Below are 22380 nucleotides of genomic sequence, written 5' to 3'. Positions count from 1 at the left end.
AGTCTCGCTCCATAGTTGCTCTACAGGTTGGAGCAGTGCTCGAATCACCTAGGCTCTTGCATGAGTTCTTTATAAACCACTATGCTCTGTAGTTCTCACAAGCTTAATGCGTCATGATCATTCGTAGTTTTTATGCTCTTCAGGGATGGGTTCATTCACTCACTAGCACAGATCACTATTCTTCCATCACAATCACTGAAATAATGTGCATGTGCATACTTTCAGGTAAGTTGCACTAAGCTTTTATCCTTCTTTCTTTATCTTTAGGTCTTCTAAATGCAATGGAGAAGAAGACCAGAAGGGCTGAACACGAAAGCTCCCTCGACAAAGTCATGTCAGGTAAGTGTAGCCCCAGCACGTTGTAGGTCCCTGGGTGGGAAGTAGTAGCTGAGACACAGACTTCAGTCTTCTTATTAGGCACAGATTGCCTAGCAAGCATGTGGTCTCAGTTAGTCATTCATATATCCTCCCAGTTTCCCAAATAGCCGCTGAGATTACATATTCTAGCATGACTTTTGCTCGCAGGTATCTTGCTGCTAGAATTTGTGGGCAACGAATTCCTAGTAGAAAGTAGCGCTCTACAACACATGCTATTGGCTGCATGTTTCAGTGTTCCTTATTATTCTCCCTACAGCATTTACAGCCCATTCTTGACCCTCTTACTTGTTACACAATCCACTTACATACTCTTAATCACGCCATTAACACACTCGGCCTTTCTAGGAGTACTTATCAGGGGGCACAAACTGGCTCTTGGTCTTCACGGGAAAGTGGGATGTGTATGTATGTGAGAGCCGTTAACAGTTACCCCACTTAAAGACTGCCGTCTTGGCGGTTGACCTGGTTTTAAAGGATGCTGGCTGTGAAATGTATGCAGGAGTGTAGGAGTTTGAAGGTTATGACCTGGCTTCCAAGACCTTTTGTTCTTCTCCAGACTCCTTCCAATTAATTAAGTAGAACACCTGCCCTGATAACATTTGAGAATCTAGAATGTGTTTCACTTCATATTCCAACCCCCTCAATCTTGACTGGCTGTGGGGGTTTCAGTAGTTATGCGTTTGGAGGATAGGGGTGCAGTAAAGACACGTGAAAGACGGGATGTATATATAAAGTAGGTGGCAACGCTAGTTGCATAGCCGCTGGATTCATGGCCTTTGTGATACTGTAAGGCCAGTGTATTTTGGGTCTAGCTTGCGATTGCCTTTTAGGGCCAGGTTTCTTGTGGCTAACCATACCTGGTGTCCAACTTAATAAGGTGGCTCAGCTGTGCGCTTCTTATCTGCTTAATATTTACTCACAATTTGAGCCTTTTCTAGCTGCCGTTCAGCTGCCTGAAGCACACAGCTAATGTGTTCATGATGCTCTTGTATATATGGATATTGAGTGGTAGCAGGCTACTCAAAAGATAGTGTATTCAGGCTCACTCGCATTTTAATGGTATTTTCACCCGCACTTGGCGGGATACAGTTAATTTAGCGGGTCCGACCGCCATCTTGGGTTGGGGCGAAGGCGAGGAGCACTCCGGCCGCCATCTTGCTGAAGGCAAGGGACGCTGGAGGCGGACTTCCGCATTTTGGCAAGCTTATAAGAGTTGCCAGACTGCTGCACAGGTTAGATCTTGCACCAGCGCGCTGAACTGCTGTGGCTTTTAAACTGTGTTGTTGTTTTTTAAATTTGATTTGCGCTGCGTGCATTACGCTACAGAGGTATTAAGGGCTCAATTGATCGCGCTGCTATCTCTCACCGTTTAGGGCCGGATTCGTAGGCCGGGGAATTGTGATCAGGCTCACTCGCATTTTAATGGTATTTTCACCCGCACTTGGCGGGATACAGTTAGTTTAGCGGGTCCGACCGCCATCTTGGGTTGGGAGGAAGGCGAGGAGCACTCCGGGCGCCATCTTGCTGTAGGCAAGGACGCTGGAGGCGGACTTCCGCATTTTGGTAAGCTTATAAGAGTTGCCAGACTGCTGCACAGGTTAGATCTTGCACCAGCGCGCTGAACTGCTGTGGCTTTTAAACTGTGTTGTTGTTTTTTAAATTTGATTTGCGCCGTGTGCATTACGCTACAGAGGTATTAAGGGCTCAATTAATCGCGCTGCTATCTCTCACCTTTTAGGGCCGGATTCGTAGGCCGGGGAATAGAGATCAGGCTCACTCGCATTTTAATGGTATTTTCACCCGCACTTGGCGGGATACAGTTAGTTTAGCGGGTCCGACCGCCATCTTGGGTTGGGGCGAAGGCGAGGAGCACTCCGGGCGCCATCTTGCTGAAGGCAAGGGACGCTGGAGGCGGATTTCCGCTTGGTTGAATATCCTATAAAGATGGTAGACCAGGCGCGCAGCGGTCACGCGCAGCGGGCGCGACGTAGGCGCGCCGGAGGTGCGCCAGAGGTAAGCCCGTTTGCGCCCGTTCGCGCATCGGGCGCGCACAGGGCCGCTACCTCTGGCCATCCGCATTCCCTTCGCTTGACCTACTCTCGGACGGATCTGTTGGAACTAAGACCGTCTCAGGCTCCCGTGATACAGAGAGCCTCCGTTCCTTCTCCATCTCAATCCCTGTCTTGTGGGCTGCTCAATGTCCGGTCGCTTTGCAAGCACCACACTGAGATTGCCTTTCTGATCGACTCTTCTGGGTTGGACTTGTTGTTCCTTACCGAAACTTGGACTCGGGAGGACTGTTTAGTTGAACTGGGGTTGGCTTGCCCCCCAGGTTTTAAAATCATCCATACCCCTCGTCCGAAGAATCGGGGTGGAGGGATTGGCATCATCTATCGTGAATGGCTGGGTCTTTCCCAGCTTAAAATCAGCGAGGTAGCGGGCTTTGAAGTGATGGGGTTTTCCATTAAAGATTTGGAGAAAGCACTGATTTCGGGTGTGCTGTGTTATCGGCCACCGGGATCGGCTTCCTCTCTACCAGACTTCCTCGACCTAGTGTATGACTTATCCAACACCCACTCGAAGCTGTTAGTCCTAGGCGACTTCAACCTATGGCAGGGGGGTCCTGCAGATGGAGCGTTTACGTCCCTTTGCCAGGCTCTTGCTGACCTCCAACTGCAGCAATTGGTCCGCTCGGCGACACATAGGGGTGGTCATGTCTTGGACTTGATTTTCGCTGACGGCGATTCGGCAGTGATTAACGACATCCTAGCCCAGTGCTGGACTGATCATGCGCTTGTGGCGTTTTCTCTATGTTTGGAGGATTATTCCTCTGAAGGCGCCGGGGTAGGACTTTCGAAATGGGGCAGATCTTGGTCCCGACTGCTCAGCTCATCTCCTAGGCCCTCCCTAATACCTGCTAATTTCCGCTTGAGTAACTCGGTGGAGGAAAGCTACTCCTTGTTATGCCGGTCGATTACTGACACGCTTGACAAGGTTGTGCCCCTCCGTAAATCTAGAGGGAGAGTGAACAGGGCTTTTCCTTGGTACACGGAAGAGCTACGACAATTGAAGCTGAGCTGTAAACGTGCTGAGAGAGTGTGGAGGAAGCAGTACTCCGCCCCGGCAAAAATCTCGTACAGACTCGCATTGCGTGATTACAAGGCCCAGATTAAGAGGGCCAAAGCGGCCTTCTTAGAAGCCTCCTTGACTCAGGCGTCTAATAAATCCCAAGCCCTGTTTAAAATTGTCAGGGACTTGTCCCACCCTGTCTGTGCGGCTAATACGGTTCGTGCGTCGCAGGCACTTTGTGACTCACTGGCCACCGCTTTTGAGGAGAAGATTGCTAAGATCCTAGAGGGCCTCACGCACCCTTTACCTACTGCCTTCGACTTGGGAGCTCCGGTTGGCTCGCTCAGTCGACCCCAGCCAATTGCCTCCAGCACTGGCTTGGGAGCTCCGGCCGTGCCATCCAGTCGACCCCGGTCGCCTGTCCTTCCTCCAAGAGTGTCGGATATGGGAACTCCGGTCGACCTGCCCAGTCGACCCCGGACTGATGCCTTTGGCTCGAGTCTGGGAGCTCCGGGTAGCTCACCCAGTCGACCCCAGCCGACTGGCTCTGTCTGCACCTTGGGAGCCCTGGGCGTGGGAGCTCCGGTGGGTCTGCCCAGTCGACCCCTGACGGGTGGTGATGACCTGTGTCTGGGAGCTCTGGGCAGCCCATCCAGTCGACCCCAGCTCAATGCCCCTGACCTTTGTTTGGGAGCTCCGGTTACCCCCCCCCCAGTCGACCCCAACTAAGGTTTTTTCCTTCCCCTTCCTTCGAGGAATTTTGTAAGGTGGCACATACAGTGTCCTCGGGGTCCCCGCTCGACCCACTGCCCCCCAAATTCTGGAAGGCTTTCCATGCAGATCTTTTCTTGCCTTTGTTCTCGATCTGTCTCCAATCCTTGGAGTCGGCATCGGTGCCAGAATGCTGGAAATTAGCAGTAGTGTCACCTCTGCTTAAAAAGCCCACTCTGGACCCTGCCTGTCTCTCCAACTACAGGCCTATTTCCTTGCTCCCTTTTCCGATCAAGATTCTGGAAAAATGGGTGACTCGTTCACTCTCAGGTTTCCTGGAGAACATCGGCTGGTTCGATGAGGACCAGTTTGGCTTCCGCCCCGGACACGGGACGGAGTCCGCGCTGGTGACCGTGTTGGACAATCTTCGTTCGCGTGTCGACAGTGGTCGGGCAGCCTTTCTAGTGCTGCTCGACATGTCGGCCGCGTTCGACACGGTCTGCCATCGGACCCTTGTCAGGAGACTGGAGGAGTGCGGGGTCACTGAGGGGGCAAGAGACTGGCTGACATCCTATCTTGATGGCAGGCAACAGTTGGTTTCACTTCCACCATTTACCTCTGAGCCAAGGAGTGTAGGACAGGGGGTCCCACAGGGCTCGGCCATCAGCCCTATACTCTTTAACTTGTACCTCCGTCCCTTAGTCCAGCTAATAACATCTTTCGGTGTCTCGGCATTTAATTATGCCGATGACACCCAGCCGGTCTTTTCTCTGGAAGGGAATAATGCGGTCTCGCTGGATACTTTCCATCGCTGCATGGCAGCCACAGCAGACTGGCTACGAGCTAATTCCCTTCAATTTAATAGCTCCAAGACGGAGGTACTCCATTGCTCCATCGATAGGATTCCGCGGGCACTCCCAGATAACTTTTGGCCTAGTACCTTTCTTGAGCCAGTACTGGCGGCGGAATCAGCCCGTAATCTTGGGGTGATTTTTGGCCCTAACCTACAGCCTGACATACACGTCAATAAAACCACTTCTACGTGTATGATGCTGCTGCGCATGCTGCGCAAGGTTTTGCCCCTTCTCCTCGCTCAAGCAAGGCCGGAAGTAGTTCGTGGGACTATATTAAGTCGCCTCGACTACTGCAATGGGCTTCTTTTGGAGGCCCCAAAAAATCTGACCGGTAAGCTACAGCGGGTGCAAAACATGGCCGCTAAGCTGGCTCTCTCTCGCCCTAGGTCCAGCTCCTCCACCCTTGCTTTAAGAGATCTACACTGGCTCCCGGTTCATCTGCGGGTACAATACAAAGCTGCATGTCTTGTGTTTAAAGCTGTACACCAACAGGGCCCCATCCCTTTGCAAAAGATGTTTGCATGGTACTCTGCTTCACGGCCCCTCCGCTCTTCTTCGGCGCATCTTCTTGTAGTTCCGAGGTTTCACAGAGTGAGGATGGGTGGCCGCTCCTTTAGTGTCGCAGCGGCCAAACTTTGGAACTCCCTGCCACTCTCTCTGAGAAGCCACAAAGACTACCTTCCCTTTAGGAAAGCGTTAAAAACCCACCTATTTCCATAAATGGCCTGAGCTGTTAAGTCTATGGTTCTTGATCAAAGCGCCAGGATGCCCTTTGGGTGACAGGTTTTGCGCTCTACAAATATACTAAATAAATAAATAAATAAATAAAAAATATTCAGATGAAATCCATTCACACAATAAAAGGGAGAATAACCTAAAGTGGCATGTTTTGAATAATTGTAAGTGAATTCCACCTTCCACAAAAGGGTGCTCCAGTCCTCCCCATTGTTGATTAGCTAGACAACTATGGTACTATTCTAATGTTTGTTTTAAGTGCTCGGTTTTCCTGTTGGTTTGGGGACGATAACTTGTAGACAATATTGCTTCAATGTGCCTAGATTTGCAAAGCTTCAGCCTGAAGCGTGCTGTAAACTGGGACCCTCAGTAAGTTATATGTACCGTGGGAATACCATGTAGTTTCACGGTGTGTTGTAAGGATACCTGGGCTGGTACTGCAGCTGTTGGCTGTTTGGCTAGAGCAATAAAATGTCCCATTTTCATTCCATTTTCTGTGACCACGAGAATAACTGTGTTTCCTTCACTAGTAGGCATTTCTACCTCAAAGTCCATGGACACGGTGTACCAAGGGCTTGGTGGTATTTGAATAGGTTGCAGTAGCCCTACTAGTCATTTATGATATGCTTTTCCTTATACACAAACTGCACAAGTATTCACATACTGTTTTGTGTCCTGTCATAAGGTGGGACTGCAGAAGTGACAATGAGCTGTTGTAATTGTCTTATGTATGCCTATATTCCACCCCTCCCTCCTCCAAGGCTGAGTCATGTACCCAATGTAACACTTGTTACAGGGCATTTCTATGGATGTATAGGGCTTCATGGAGATATAAGATGACACCCCTCTGTCACTTGTTCTTCTAGTACACATGATAAAGCGTATTTTTGCAGTGTCTGTTCTTCAAGGGTTGTTAGAAAGTAATCGAATTGGGTTGCTCCTGACAACATTAAAGAGGGTTCCAGCACTGGTTTGCTGATGTCCTCAAGTGGTGCTTGAGATCTTGAAAGAGTATCGGCTTTCCCGTTCTGTGGGCCTGGTCGATATTTTATTATAAATAAAAATCTGAAAAAAGCAAGACCAACGCAATTGTTGTGGAATCAGTGCCAACGTTTTTCAGGAACCGCAAATTTCGATGATCAGAAAAACTTTCTATTGCATGCCGGGCTCCCAGTAATTAGTGGAGTCATTCTCCAGACACACGTTTAATGGCTAGAAGCTCTTTGTCAGTGATGCTGTAGTTCGCTTTACAGGGTGTGAACTTCTGAGAATGGTACATATTGGATGGAGTTGTCAGCTGTCGGGATGTCTTTGGGAGAGAACTCTAATTGTGAAAGGAGAAAAATCAGTTTCAAATACCTATGATATTTTGACAACCAGATGACATCCAGATGTCTCAAAACAGGACCTTGAGTGAACTTTTGCTTTAATACATGAAAAGTATTTTCAGCTTCTTGCGTCCACACACAAGATATACCCTTTCTCAAGAGGCAAATACTTTGTAAGGTTTTGCACTCATGGTTTATAATGTATCCCAAAAACTCAATCTCAGTAACATGGAACAGTCATGTTCGAGGCATATGAGCTGTAGATTGTATTCTTGTGCATAGATCGCCATCTGGTGTTGGGCTCGGATGTTTGCACTTTGTTTTTGTCTTGGAAGAAGTCTTTGTAGTCGCGAGGTAGGTAACTCCTCATTAGGACGATAGTGCGCATGGGCATCAACTCCATCTCCAGATTGTTTTTTTCTGCCATCAGGTTCGGATGTGATTTGCTGCGCTCCGGGTCAGTGTAGTTTTTGAACCCCGTTCCACACGCAATCCCTCTCCCCTCGACGGTATTGTCTCGATCGCATCTCCTTTTCAACGAATATCTTCAACATATATAAAATCCTCAACCTCGATCTTCGACACGGCCCGTTGGTCCTATCCACACCAACGACGCTAGCAGCAATGGAAAGGACTCATTTAAAAAATGCCCGGGTATGGTGCTAAGTTCCCACACACGGACTTACACGTGGTTTGCACCTCTGCCTCTACCCAGAGCATGAAGACAAGAACTGCAAGGCCTGTTCATCTTTCAGGTCGAAGAAAACCATCCTTGACAGTTAGGCTTAATGTCGTGAAATGTCTCACTGAAGCAGCTCGATTCCAGACATCCTCGGAGCAGATCCCGATCTCAAGCCGGAACAACAAGCTGATAAAGTAGAGATCTCCGTCTCCGAAAGCCGACTACTCCGACGTCAAAGACCAGGCAGTCACCCCAGCTCAGCGATCCGTGAGTTACAAAACCCCTCTACACTGGCAACACATTTCAGATGCCCCTCCCTTGGGCCCGGGGATAAAAGAAAAAGGAAAGCCTTCCGGGTCGGGATCGAGCGAACCCCATTCCGGTGCCGAAAAATCACCTTCGGCACCGAAGTTTAAACCCAAGGAGGTGCCACGCCCTTCTTCGACAGCACTGAAAACAATCTCGACGCCGAAACAAACAAAAGACAAGCATCCGAAACCGTAAAAATCTTCGGAGCCTAAAAAATCTTCAGAGTCAAACAAACCCTCGGAGACGAAAAACTCTCGGAGCCACAAACTCCTATAGCAAAAGCTAAGGAGTCCAAGACCCCACAGGAAGCTTCTGGGACACGGGCTAAACAAAATTCTGACCCTAAGTCTTTGGCACCGACAAGGGACATTGTACCTGCAAAACAGCTTCCAACAGATTTTTCGGATCCAAAACAAAAGATTCTCTACATTGACCCACAGACTGGCAAAGTTGTCGCCAAGCCTCCTAAAAAGAGAAAATTGGACACTTCAGAAGACCCTGAAATTCCCATGAAGCGAAAGGAGATGGACACTAATACTACTCTACCTCTCTCTCCTTTTCCAGCTGATCCAAATCTGCTAATTTCTTCAGCACACTCCCCACAACATACATTTTCACCTCACCCACAAGATGATGAATATGATTATAGATATGAGGGTGGGAATGGAGATCCAGATAAAGATGACACACACACTATTCCACACAATCCAGATCCTTTGGATGATTACAACACAGAATGCGACCCACACAGTGACCTGTACCTCTATACCTCTAGACCATCACCACCAGATGACAATATTGGGTTTGTGCAACTCATTAACAGAGCTGCTCAATACCACGGGGTACAGTTACAGAGAAGACTTTTTTACTAGAAACATTTACACCACACAAAAGTCCACACAAACCCTGCCAATGCTAAAAGGCATGTTAAAACATGCACCAGACGATTTTAAGGACCCCGTCAGAGCCAGGATTCTTAACACCAGGATAGACAAGAAATTCATGAATGGAAACTTCATCCTTCCATTTTTTCACATTTGGGATCAGGCACAAATAGATCTGTTCGCCACACATAAAAACACAAAATGCCCAAGCTTCTCGTCCAGGTATCCACAGGCATTGTCCAAACGCAATGCGCTATGGATGAACTGGTCAGGCAAATTTGCTCACGCTTTTCCGCCTCTCCCACTAATTCCGTTAGTGGTTCGGAAGCTCATACAACATTCCCTCACAATGATCCTGGTTGCTCCAACATGGGCCTGGCAACCATGGTTCACAACCCTCTTGGAACTATCAGTAGTTTCTCATCAAAACCTGCACCTCTCATCCAAGCTTCTAACCCAGAACAATGGAGAGATAAGGCATCCAGACCCCAATCAACTCAACCTTGCGATCTGGCTTCTGAAGACTTGAAATTCGGTTACCTCAATATCCCACCAGACTGCATGAACATCATTAAGGAGGCTAGATGTCCTACCACCAGAGCATTTACTGTACAAATAACAAAATCAATCCACTAGATGCTTCTATTCAAAACATTATATGTTATCTCTTACACCGACAACAATGTAACCTAGCTTCTGATAGAGACATCCAGCGGCATATTCCTTAACTTAGAATATCCCCAGGCGTCAGACTGGATCCGGAATTTTATTTTGCAGCACCTCTGTGCGCCGGGGGATGGCGCCACACGACCCCGCCCTGACTTCGTCCACATACGTCAGCAAGGTCATATAAGTTCCTCCCGGCGCACTGACGTCAGTTTTTCTTCTTTTCCGAATCCAGGAAAGTAATACCCCAGGCCTGTTTTTGTTACGTAAAGGCTTTTTCGACACTTTTTGCGTCCAGGAACAGTGTGTGATGCCCCTTGCGGGCTTCACACCGTGCTGGTTCTGCTCGAAACAGAGGTCAGCGACGGACCCTCACGACATCTGTATGTGGTGCTTTGGAGAGCACCATGACTCTGTGGAGTGCACCGCTTGCCGCCATCTGCTGTCGAAATCCCTGCCGGAATGCCGCATGAAGCTGCTGTCTGCCCGGATGTCCCGAACTGACCCCTTGCGACACAGGTCTTCTTCTCCGGTGGGGTCGTACATGCAGAGCCAGTCCTCACAGAAGGATGTTCTTGTTCAGGGCAGGTCCCGGGACTGTCGCCGTCATTTGCCTACCTCAGGTAAGCATTTGCCCCCCTCCCTGGCATGCCTCAGGGTCCCACAGAGGGGATATAGACTCAGGTTGGGACACCGCCGGCGGGTTTACCCTCGGCTCCAACCGAGTGCCCTGACTCTGACACCAGAGTCGCCACTACGTCGGGAACCTGCCCGGATTGGCATCCAACGATGTCTAGCGCTTCCTAGCGCTGTTGCACAGCCTTCCAAGGCTCCCTGCGGCATCGCTGGAGGTAGCTGTGGCACGGTGCACAACACCGCTTCGGCGTACTCTCTCCCTCAGGTTTCCACCAAGGGGAATGTTGACTCGCCGCCGGTCCGACTCCGAGCGGTCGAGGCCTTTTCGGAGGTCGCCAACGCCTCCTCCACTCGGACAGTTGAGACCTTTCGGAGGTCGCCGGTGTGAAAAGTTGACCTGGAATATGATGTTCACTATTCTAGTGAGCACCTTGCACCAGTCCAAACAACCCTTATGGTGATGGTTGTAAAGTCAACCATATAGACCAGCTATCCTAGTGGTAGCATGGACAAAGCAGTCTTAAGCTAAACTTAAGAGGGCATGTGAAGCCAGCTGTTTTACCATATGTAACCCCTTTAATATCAAATAAAAGGACACCACACAGGTTATATATAAAATATATATGTATTTATTTCTAACACAAACCCTCTGAACTCTTTATGAGGTCGGATGCACAAGCACATTACAAGATACTTAATTATCATACAATAAGTTGCACAATATACAGTAGGGCCCTAGGGGTACGTAAAACCTTATACTAAAATAGTGGTATAAGAACCACGTCACGAACAAAGGATAGGCCTAGGGCCTAGGGAATCGCTGGGGCTACGCTGTACTACCAAAGTTTAGGAAGCAGGAGGCCCACAGGAGGCGTGTGCAGTGTCTAAACACACACACGGGTTCTCATAGACTTACAATGGGAACGAAAGAAATGGAAACTAGTTCTTTTAGGACACTTCCGGATGGACTAGGAGAAAGCTACTTGAAACTAGGACACTAGGATAGTCAATACCCACAGGAGCACTGGAGTACTCTCGTTACCTCACCCACAGGAAGCGGGTGCATAGGTGTCAAAGTGTGTCGGGTTTCGTCGCTGAATCCTATGGAGCCTTGGAGAAAGATGCTGGAGGCGAATAGGAAAGAAGTGTCCGGTTGGATCCAAAGGCGGATCGAGGATGAAGAGTACCTGAAAGCAGAGGGGACAGAGTCTGGATCACTACCCAATGACCAGGAAGGAACCAGGCGATGTTGTGAAGCAATCAGGTGATGTCGTGAAGCTTGTCTCTGCAGCCACGTGGACCAGGAGGTGTCAACGATGACCAGGAGCTGGGCACGGACTGTCCCACGAAGGATCTCGCTGTCGGCGGTGTTGGCTTCCGGATTGGAGTCAACAAGCCTTGGCAAAGGCAACCCACGCAGGAATTGAAGATGGCTTCTGGATCAGACCAGCAAGGTCTGATGGGCTTCTCCTTTTCAGGGAAGCAGGGGCCAGTCTGGAGCAACCAGACCAGCAGTGAAAATTCAAGGTTTCGTCGTCACAGAGGCCACTAGCCAACGGGCAAGTGACCGGACAGACGCGTCGAGCAGGAAAATGCAGAAGGGCCCCACGCGGCGCTCGTGGAGTGTGGAGGGCTGGTCTTCGGTGCAGAGGGTGCTCGGGGCTGGGGCTGCTCAGTCCCCAATGCACAACTTCGAGGGGGCCTAAGAAGTTGCACGGGAAGCAATTCGCAGGCTTTCCAAGATGGCCGGTCCCACGTCTCTCGTCGCCTTCACGGGTCTCAGCTTTGCTGTGGCTGTGGATCGGGCTGAAGGAAGTCTGGAAGTCCGGGTCTTGTCAGGCTCTGTGCTCAGGCTCCAGCGGGAGCGTCGACAAAGCAAACCGTTGATCGCAAGAGAGATTCTTAAGTCTTCTATCTTCAGGTAGAACGTCGAAGGTCCAGAGTTTCATTTCAAGTTTCAGTCAGGATAAATATGAAGTCTCTAGACTCCTACCTATATACCAAATTTAGGGGCTGTATTACCTGCTAGGTCCCCCCTATGGGTGGGACCGGCGAAGGGGGTGGTTACACCCCTTTCCCTTTTTCCAGTTTCGTGCCAGAGCTGGGGCTGGAGTGCCCCAGCAACTGGTTTGAACCGGGCTATGCATGGGACACCTTGTGTGCCCCAGGCAGTGTCTCATTTCATTCAGCCCTCCCTGCCCCAATACACTAAGGCCTATCTGGGGTGGTGCTAGCACCTCCCAAGACAGGAAACCTATTGTCCAAGCCTCCCTCGCTGGAAGGACTCCCAGCAGCAGAAGGTCAGACTTGTGTCTGTGGCAGCAGCATCCATTTTGTGATGCTGAGGCTCTGGTTAACTTTAACGGGGTTTCACAGGAACAACATGTCTTCTCCCTCTAGAAGGGTGGAATGCTACCCCCGTTGCCAGAACTGGCGAGGGGGTAGTATTCCAAAGCATATGACACCTTACACAACATGTTTTGATAAAGCCAAACCAAAGTTAGCCTTCAACCACGAGGATTATAATGCAATTAAGAGTATATGGTATGGCAATATCATAGAAGAGCTATAAGGACATGGTTCCGAAAGCTGCAGACAGGCTCAGCTCATGCTGGAGCCTCATCTCACATAAAACCAAGCACTCTGCCTCCAGGATTGCTAAGGGCTGCCATAGGAGTGACTTATAGGTATCTATGTGTCTGTATGTGAAGGTAGGTATAGGGATACTACACCTAAGCAAGGGGTGATTACACAACCTTGCCCCAGCTGAGTGATCAGCCAGTTGTGTCAATGTGGATGGACAGCAAGGGGTGGCATAATACATGCTGCAGCCCCTGGTAGGCCTTGGATGCACCTATACCCTGAGTACCTATGGTACACTGTAAAGGGGCTCATAAGGTGACCCAATTCCCAATTGGAGATGTACCTAAAGTACATGGAGTCCATTTTACAGTGAGAGCAGATAGCCTGTGGTCCTGATTAGCAGGATCCCAGGCCAACTAAGTCGAAAACCAGCTGAACACTAGGCAAAAAATCTGGGGTAACCATAGTCCGGTATCCACCTTCCTACAGCCGGCTCGACTCAAAGGGTCGCGGCCTCTTCAGAGGTCGCTGGCTTGACTCGAGGAGTCGAGGCCTTTTCAGAGGTCACGGCGCAACTCGAGGAGTCAAGGCTTTTACAGAGGTCGCCTGCTCGACTCGAAGAGTCAAGGCCTTTTTAGAGGTCGCTGGCACCGGCTCAACTCGAGGAGTCGAGGCCTTTTCGGAGGTCGCTGATGCTGGGTCAACTCGAGGAGTCGAGGTCTTTTTAGAGGTCGGCGGCGCAATTTGAGGAGTCGAGTCCTTTTCGGAGGTCGCCGGTTCGACTCGAGGAGTCAAGGCCTTTATGGAGGTCGCCGACTCGACGAGTCGAGGCCATTTTGGAGGTCGCCGACGCCAGCTTGACTCGAGGAGTAGAGGCCTTTTCGGAGGTCGCGGAAGCCAGCTCGACTCGAAGGGTCGAGGCCTCTTCGGAGGTCGCCGCCTCGACTCAAGGAGTCGAGGCCTTTTCAGAGGTCACGGCCGCCGGCTCGACTCGAGTCGAGGCCTTTTCAGAGGTCGCCGGCTCGACTCGAGGAGTCAAAGCCTCTTCGTGGGTCGCCGATGCCGGCTTTACTCAAGAGGTCAAGGCCTTTTCAGAGGTCGCCGGCTCGACTCGAAGAGTCGAGGCCATTTTAGAGGTCGCTGGCACCGGCTCAACTCAAGGAGTCGAGGCCTTTTCGGAGGTCGCTGATGCTGGCTCAACTCCAGGAGTCGAGGTCTTTTTAGAGGTCGACGGCGTGACTCGAGGGGTCGAGTCCTTTTCGGAGGTCGCCAGTTCGACTCAAGGAGTCAAGGCCTTTTCGGAGGCTGCCGACTCGAGGAGTCGAGGCCTTTTTGGAGGCTGCCGACTCGAGGAGTCGAGGCCTTTTTGGAGGTCGCCGACCCAGCTTGACTCGAGGAGTTGAGGCCTTTTCGGAGGTTGCGGAAGCCGGCTCAACTCGCAGGGTCGAGGCCTCTTTGGAGGTCGCCAGCTCGACTCGAGGAGTCGAGGCCTTTTCAGAGGTCGCGGATGCCGGCTCGAGTCGAGACCTTTTCAGAGGTCGCCGGCTCGACTCAAGGAGTCGAGGCCTCTTCGTGGGTCGCCGATGCCGGCTTTACTCAAGAGGTAAAATACCTTTTCGTAGGTTGCCAGCTTGACTTGGGCGGTCGAGGCCTTTTCGGAGGTCGCCAACGCTTGCTCCACTCTACCAGTCGGGGCCTTTTCCGCGGTCTCCAACGCCGGCTCATCGGCGCCGCTCGACGCTGGTGCCGTCTCCAGCTTTATTGGTGGAGGATGTGGTCCCAGTGGGTTTCCCACCCTGAGTCATTTCCCTGATCTCCAGAGCAGGTGCCAGTGGAGCATTGGCCTACTCATCCTGCTACTGAGACTCTTTTATGTGGCCGGTTTAGCTTGCGTCCATCGCCTACTGATGACTTGCTCTCACCGCCTCGCTGGGCCACGGGGGCTAGTGCGACATTTCTCCAGGCTGTTTGCAGGGCTGCAGACATTTCTAGGATGGAGCCGCCCTCAGTCTCTAGTCCTTCGGAGCCTTTGCTGGATATTCTCCACCAGGGCGCGGGGAACATGGAACCATTGTTACCTTTTACGGAGTCATTGTTTGACATCCTTCTCGGAACGTGGGCACGGCCCTCCTCAGGGGACCCTGTGGATCGTGCTGTGGCACATCGCCATTGGCCGGCTCCCGCCTGTTTCACCCTCCATCCTGGAGCTGGTGGACTTGTGCTTCAGGCAGCTCTCTCTGTGATTCCTGTTCCATCGCATCTTCTCACTCGGGGGTCTTGGTGGTTGGAGTCTTATGGCCGCTATGTGTTTGCATCCGCCAGCTCGGGACTCCGGTCCCTCAACACATTGTGTGTATTTGCTTGGGCTCAATTTGCCCTTTGGGACGCTGTTGAACTGCTCCTCCCCTCCTTGCCGGAGAACTCTCATGCCGATGTGGCCCGCTGATCCGTGATGGCCATGATATGGCGCACGTTTCAATTCGCTTTGCCATGGACACCACGGACTCTGTGGGTCGTACTATGGCCAGGTTGGTTGCCATACGCCGCCAGGCGTGGTTGCATGTTGGCATTTTCCCAGAGCATGTTCGGGAGTGGCTTAGAGATATCCCATTTGACACCCATGCTGATTCGGCGGTCAGGCGCCTCCTGTACATGTACATTCCTCGGTTTTAATCTTCGTGGAGGATTTTTTGTTTTCGTGACAATGCCATCCCTGTCTTTTCTGTTACCCGTTGTGGGCTGCAGATGTTCTGGATTGTGTGGCTGCTCAGTCGTGTGGTTTACTTATTCTGGTACAGCTGGTTAAGCTGTGTTCACCTTTCTTTTGAGTTTCTGGTCTTCTCTGGAACGGTCTCCGGTTCCTTGCTTCTTGCGTGACCTCGGATCTGGTTTGTCCCTTCCTGTCCTGTGCATATTCCTAGTTCTCAAGGAGTGGCTATGGTCTATGCCTTTCTGCCACTGAATATGTGCTCCACTCTTACTCCCATTCTGGCACAGGTGCTTCTTTAGGTAGCATTACTGTCAGGTCCTAGAATCCTCAGAGACGTACGATGCTTTAGAGGGTCCACTTCCTGATAGCTCTAAGGTCTGAGTAATTTCACAGACTCTATGGAGTGATCAGGTGAGGGAAGGAAAGGAAGGAGTCGGCAGGGAAGGAGATCTGAAACGAGAAGCACACAATAATAAATACACCTTACTGTGAACTCTACTATGACAGAAAACCATACATTATAAATAGTACTGGGTCCCCTTCCCAAATACCTGTAAAGAAAAATAACTGTATGTTTATCCAGGGAATAGAGTCTGAATAGCCGCTGCCTCTATGTTGATCTAGAGAAGAAGAATGATATTACTACATACACAATAACATTGCCTAACAGGAGGTCAGTATATATAACACATACCTAGAGACGCTTAGTGGCATGTAATCCAGGAAACATCCAGTCGGTTCTGAGTCCAACATGGCTTGCACTAAATGCCATTCTTCTCGTATTCTTAGATGTAAGTCCATGTAAAAGTGGTTTCTCTCGCAGACAGAGTCACCTTCAAGTGAAGGGATAAAAGCCTGGCTTGAAGTGTTCCCTTCCGCCTTCTTCAAGCTTGTTCATTTCCCGTTGGCGGCCCTAAGGTAACCACTGACACCTTTTTATATTCCCCACTGGGATACTTTGGACGAAGGGTGCATTCTGTGATAAAATGTCCTTTTTTCTCCCCAGGAAATGCACAACCCTTTCTTTCTTCTATAGTCTCGCTCCTCTGTTGTAAGGAGTGAACGTATAGCTCCAACTTTCATTGGCTCTGACTTAGAGGCTGGGGCATTATCAGATGTTCGATGTTGATCAACCCTTAAGGCGTATCTGTCCTTTCTCTTAAGTTTTCCTTTGCGTTCACTAAGCCGATGATCCAATCGTAACACTAGTTGAATAAGATCATCACATGAGACTGGCTGAGGATCAATTTGCGCCAAGACGTCTTTCATCTCTTCCCTCAGTCCTTGATGAAATATCGCTGCTTGTTTCGCTTCTGGCCATGTCGTCTCCATTACCAAACATTGGAAATCGTTGAGATAGGATATTAAGTCCTGATTTCCTTGTCTCAATTCCAGCAAGTCTCGGTCGGCTGAGAGAGTAGCTGCCCTGCGGTTAAATGTTTTTTCAAATTCCGCTATGAAGGCATCCCAATCATACATTAACAGATCGTCCCTTTTTACTAATGGTAACGCCCATTGTGCAGCGTCCTCACTAAATAAGACACCAAAAAGGCTCCCCTTGACTGGTTGGTGCTGAATGCCTTAGGTTTGCATGAAAAGTGCAGTAACACTTGTGTGAGGAATACCTGAACCCTACTGCTATCCCCATTAAACCTTTCTGGTGTAGCTTATGGTATGAGAGTGGGGACTTCCACTACCACTGGCAGAATTTTGGCACCCTGTTGAACCCCAGCATTAAAAGTGTTACGCTAAATCTGATCCACTTGAGCTTGAAGGGTATGCCCAGACGTGGGTCCCTTGCTCACTCTACCACTGGATTCAAGATAGCCTGGCTGATTAGGATTATGAATTTAAACCGGTCCCAGGATGCTTGTTTCCGGTCCAGGGAAGACATGGCTTGGCAGTTCGGGCTGGACTGTTCCCATGAGGCACAGGATCAGACTGATTTGCATATGGCCATGTCTGAACTGGGGTGGTGGCGTGAGCTAAAAAATGATGATGGATTAAACCCAGATCAATTGACTGGGGGTGAGTGTTTGACTTACTCAAGCACTTCGTCCATCATCCCCTTTGGTATCGCTTTGTACGCCCTGAGTTGGCAGGGTTGTTGTATGGCATTTTAGGATCAGAGCGCAACTTTTCCGATTCATGCCCTTATATAGATACAATTAACATTGCCCTAATATAGGCATATAAATCATGCCCATGTTTAGATATAACCCATCCAGTCCAAATACAGGCATGGCTACTTCCACTAGTTCCAAAAAGCCACAACGATTTCTTGGAAAACTCGGCTACAGCAGTCAGGGACATCCCCTTGCTTGAATATTGATTTGTCCTAGAAATCATGGAGTTTTCAAAGAACTGCCATTTCCTTGGGGTTCTTTGGTGTTGTTAATATGTCAGACTTTATGTCAAACTAGGCACCTTCAAGGTATAAATATGCCTTCACTTGCTCTAGCAAACACACAGTGGTTTGAAGCAGTTTGACTATCTACTTGCCCGACGCAGCTCGCTACAGCAAGTGCTGAAGGAAGCCGACCCTCCAGCTGACGCACTGACAGAGACGTTGTCCTTTCTCTTGCCGAGAATCCAGATCCAGTGTTTCCAAGCTCCCCTTGCGGGGTGTTGGGAAATCGAGTCCTGAGACAGAGATACCAGACCCCCTTCATTCTAAAACCAAGGTACGTAGCTGATTAGACCCTAAGAGAAATTTTGGATAGATTCTTGGCAAAAAAACATGAACCTTTGCTACACCACACTTACTTCTTCCCTCGTACAAAACTTAGGTTAGGTACATTGGGGTAGGCGCATTTCAGAAGCACCAGTTGAGTACTTTTAGCCTTGTTATTTATGTATGTACTTTTATATGGCTTAGAAACCATACAATGCTCTTACAGTATTATTTTATAATACTATTCTCACTGTATGCGTTATACTTTGCAACCTGCATTACGATTGTAGCAGTTCATTTCTTCTGTATGAGAAAGAAGACAGTTCAATAAATACTTTTATTGAAAAGCCCGTCTTTCTTTTTCTCTGCACCTCTGGTGAAACGAAGCATGCACGATTGACTGAGAAAAATATCTATCTATTGTTTCCGCAACTCTAGAGATACATTTCTTATTCTTGGGAAACAAAGTTGTCATGTTTATGCGGTTGTCAGAAACGAATCCCTTCTTGTGTATTCGAGAAAGTTTCTAGTGGCCTCTGAGCTAGCTGGCACTCACAATTAAGTCTAATATATTCGATAGAGACCTAGTCGGTCTCAGTCCTATGTCAAATCTATAGGATATATTATTCCAATGCGCAGCGCCTATTGGGAATATAGGAACTACACTACATGGCGCCCAACGTTTGGTAAGGCACTAATTTAAAGCTAGATACTAGAGAAACTCAGTCGTGCTTTTCACAGAGACCCATTTTTTCCCTTAAAATACTCCAATAGATGTCTGGAGTGGGTCAAAGGATAAAATATCCACCATAACTGAGTAGGATGAAAATCCTATGTATTAGTTTTTCGTTTGTTCAACGTTGAACGATACAGTGTTCCAAAATATTGTGCACCTTATCTTTGTTTCCTTGAAACTTGCTCTGCAAACTTTCAGTCAACAAAATGTCGGATAGCGACCCCGAGAACGGTAGAGCTACAAGAGGCAATAACGTGACCGGTGGAGCTGCAGTATTTGCAAACCAACCGGGTTTAGACGTTACAGGTTTCCAAGAGACCGATGTGGATGCTATAATCATCGCGGAAAACCTAAGGAAAACCATTGCTATAAAGCTTATAACAAATGGCCTATCATCGAGAGGTGATAGGGTCATTTTTGTCATAGAGGCACATGAATATCGGCAGAGAGAGGTATTCTATTCGTGGATTGTTTTCCCTTAAGCAAATGCAGTATCGCATGTGTTTCACTTCTTCAAAGTAGAGGATAATCCAACGGAATACGTTCCTTTCGAGGACATTGAAATGCCACTAACTTACCAAGAGCATCAGCTCTGGTTTAAAGGCGCCCTACAACATAAAATCACATTACCATGCTCGGTCCACTAGGTAGACCAGGCACAACATGGCCGTACTAGCCAGCTATACACCACATCCTGCCATTGAAGAAATGACGGGTGCAGAACTTTTAGTTCAACTAATCAAAATACATAGACAGTTGGTTCAATATGTCATGCGGACTCTAACAGTCCAACCTCCTATAAGGATTCCACAACACACCCCTCACCAGGGGAATACAAATAAAATTACACCTCAGACTATAAAATCAGTCATTGGTAAATTGCCTGCAAAAAGGGAACAAATTACATTCTGGATAGCTAAAAAAATTACTCAAATTGAGGCAGTATTCCCTGATAGTACACCTCATGAGAAACACAGAATTCTAACAATCTGTTTACCAATGGGGATCGCATCACACCTGGAGGACTGCGACACTTGGGGTACAGTCTTTGCTGCAATTTACACTAAAACACATGGTGTTCCGTCTATAGAGGTAATACCAGTTGTCCTGAAACAGATTCAAAATGAATACGGGGCAGAGCCTGCTTTAAATCTAGGTATGAAATTGCTGAAGGATTTCAAACCAGTCTCAGCTATAATATTAGCTAATATTAAAGGTGAAGCAGCATCCGTGGCGATCCGCCAAAAACTAAGAGAACACTAAACAGACTCTTCCTAAAGGGAAGCGTTCTCAATCCAGAGGTAGGTCTCCTAAAAAGGAGCCCTCTGAAAGAAGGTATAACCTCAGGAATAGGGGTAATTTGAGAAAACCTGATAGATATCAAGATACTGATACACGCTCCTCTCGTACCTTTCAGACTTCCTCACAGAAATCGGAAAGAAGAGGATGGTCAGAACAAAAGGAAGAACGCGTGAAGTCCAAAGACGATCAACACGTTCCAAAAAATAAGAAAACCCAATTCACCATGAAGAAGGTAGCAGGTCTAAAAATCAGACATGCCGAGGATCTTGAGGACACAACTCAAGAACGGGGAGTGGGCCCAGATAATGCTAGACAGCGCAGCAGAAGTCACCAAAGCTCGCAAAATCTTGAAGGATCATCTGGAGACAGCGGACTTAAATGAATACATCCAAGTTGAAACTGCCGATACCAGGGTTTTTTTTTTTTTTTAATATTTATTTATTGATTTTATGGCAGAGGAAAGTTGCACAATAAGGGATACATACAAGAATTATGTATATTACAATACAGCAGTTCATCAAAAGACATAAACAGAAAAGGATAATAGACGGTAATTAATATCTAAACAGCATAATTATATCCAGTTTGTTATTGGTCACCATAGTTTTTGGCCAAAGATCTTTCTTTTCCGACCCTTGAGTTTATAAACTGCATTTTCCAATCGATAGATAATTAACAGTTTGGATTGCCAATCATGAAACGTTGGTGGGTCGACATCTAGCCACCGCGAAGTTATACAAAAACAGAATGCAGACATAGCTATAAATATAAAACCTTCTTCATCAGCCATCTTGTCTATTTGATCGGTTTGAATTCCGAGTATTACTAATTCAGGTGATAGAACAACAATCTATTCCAGAATGATATTTAGAAAATCTTGCACTTTGGTTACAAATTGGGTTAATTTCGGACAACAAAAGAACATATGGGTTGAATTAGCAGCCAAAGATCCACAACGACTACAGTCAATACCCTTCAAAGCTTTCCATTTCGATAATTTTAAAGGTGTATAGTACAGTCAAAGATAGACATATAATGCTGGCTCTTAAGTGATCCGTTAAATAACACCTTACAGCCCACCTCTAGAGATCTGGATATATCGACTCTGTCGATCTCTAAACTTCTTTGCCATTTATCAGTAAACGCATCAAGATTATCTGAAGTTCTGTCTAGCATAATTCAATATAATACACAATTCGTTCTTTTTTCTTGCAACTTTCCAACACGTCTATTTTATGCATGGATTCAGTATGTAATACATTTTTTGACTCTAAAAAGCTACGAATCTGTAGGAATTTGAAGAAATCAGCTTTTTTTAGACCATATTTTTTCTGAAGCTCAGCAAATGAAACAAATCGATCATCATGATACATCGACCCAAGTGAGCAGATCTTAAGGTTATTCCATCTGATCATCACGGAATCGCTAAAGATCTCGGGCAATAGCGGATTCTTCAGAAGGGGCGTATAAGAATTAAATGTGGACAAGAAATGTAATCGCTTATTAATTTGTTTCAATAGCGGTTGTGCTGAGATCATAATTCTGAATTTCGTTTTTTTGTAGTAGCTTGGTTCTGAATATCTGACGAGACATTGTCGGGCTTCTGTTCCCAGAAGCATTTCATAAATTGATGGTGTCATGGCTATGTCTAAACTAAAGTCTTGAAATAATAAGGTACCCATTAATCTTAATTTGATTGCCCAATAATATAATTGAAAATTCGGACCCCCCAGACCTCCCCTTAATTTCGGTAAAGTACACCACTTAAGAGACCTTCTAGTTCTCCGGTATCCCCATAAAACCCTGGAGATAATTCGGTCTAACTTGCTAAAAAAAAGAAGAGAAAAAAAGAGGAATGGTACGAAATTAATAGAGAAATTTAGGAAATATAATCATTTTAACTACATTAGTACGACCCCATAAAGATAAATGCAGATTATTCAATCTCTCAAGTGTACTGTTCGTGGAAAGTAATAAAGGATCTACATTAAGCCCTACAATATCCTCCACTTTGGCAGAGATTGTAACACCAAGATATGTGGCAGTAGAGGCAAATATACCACCTTCCGGTCTGCCTTCAGACAAACGGATTACCTGAGTCTTTGTAACATTCAGTTTATATC

General features: G+C 47.9%; 1 protein-coding gene across 1 annotated transcript in view; it reads left to right on the top strand.

Moving 5' to 3' along the window:
* LOC147683273 (uncharacterized) overlaps positions 1 to 22380 on the top strand; it is a 1451334-nt gene that overhangs the window by 326875 nt on the left and 1102079 nt on the right. The window contains exon 10 of the mRNA XM_086943731.1: positions 268 to 339. Within this exon, the coding sequence (XP_086799857.1) occupies positions 268 to 339 (72 nt within the window). The remainder of the gene's footprint in view (positions 1 to 267; positions 340 to 22380) is intronic.

Source organism: Lissotriton vulgaris, chromosome 11, assembly GCF_964263255.1.
Source record: "Lissotriton vulgaris chromosome 11, aLisVul1.2, whole genome shotgun sequence".
Lineage (NCBI taxonomy): Eukaryota > Metazoa > Chordata > Amphibia > Caudata > Salamandridae > Lissotriton > Lissotriton vulgaris.
This window is presented reverse-complemented; position numbering and strand designations above follow the sequence as displayed.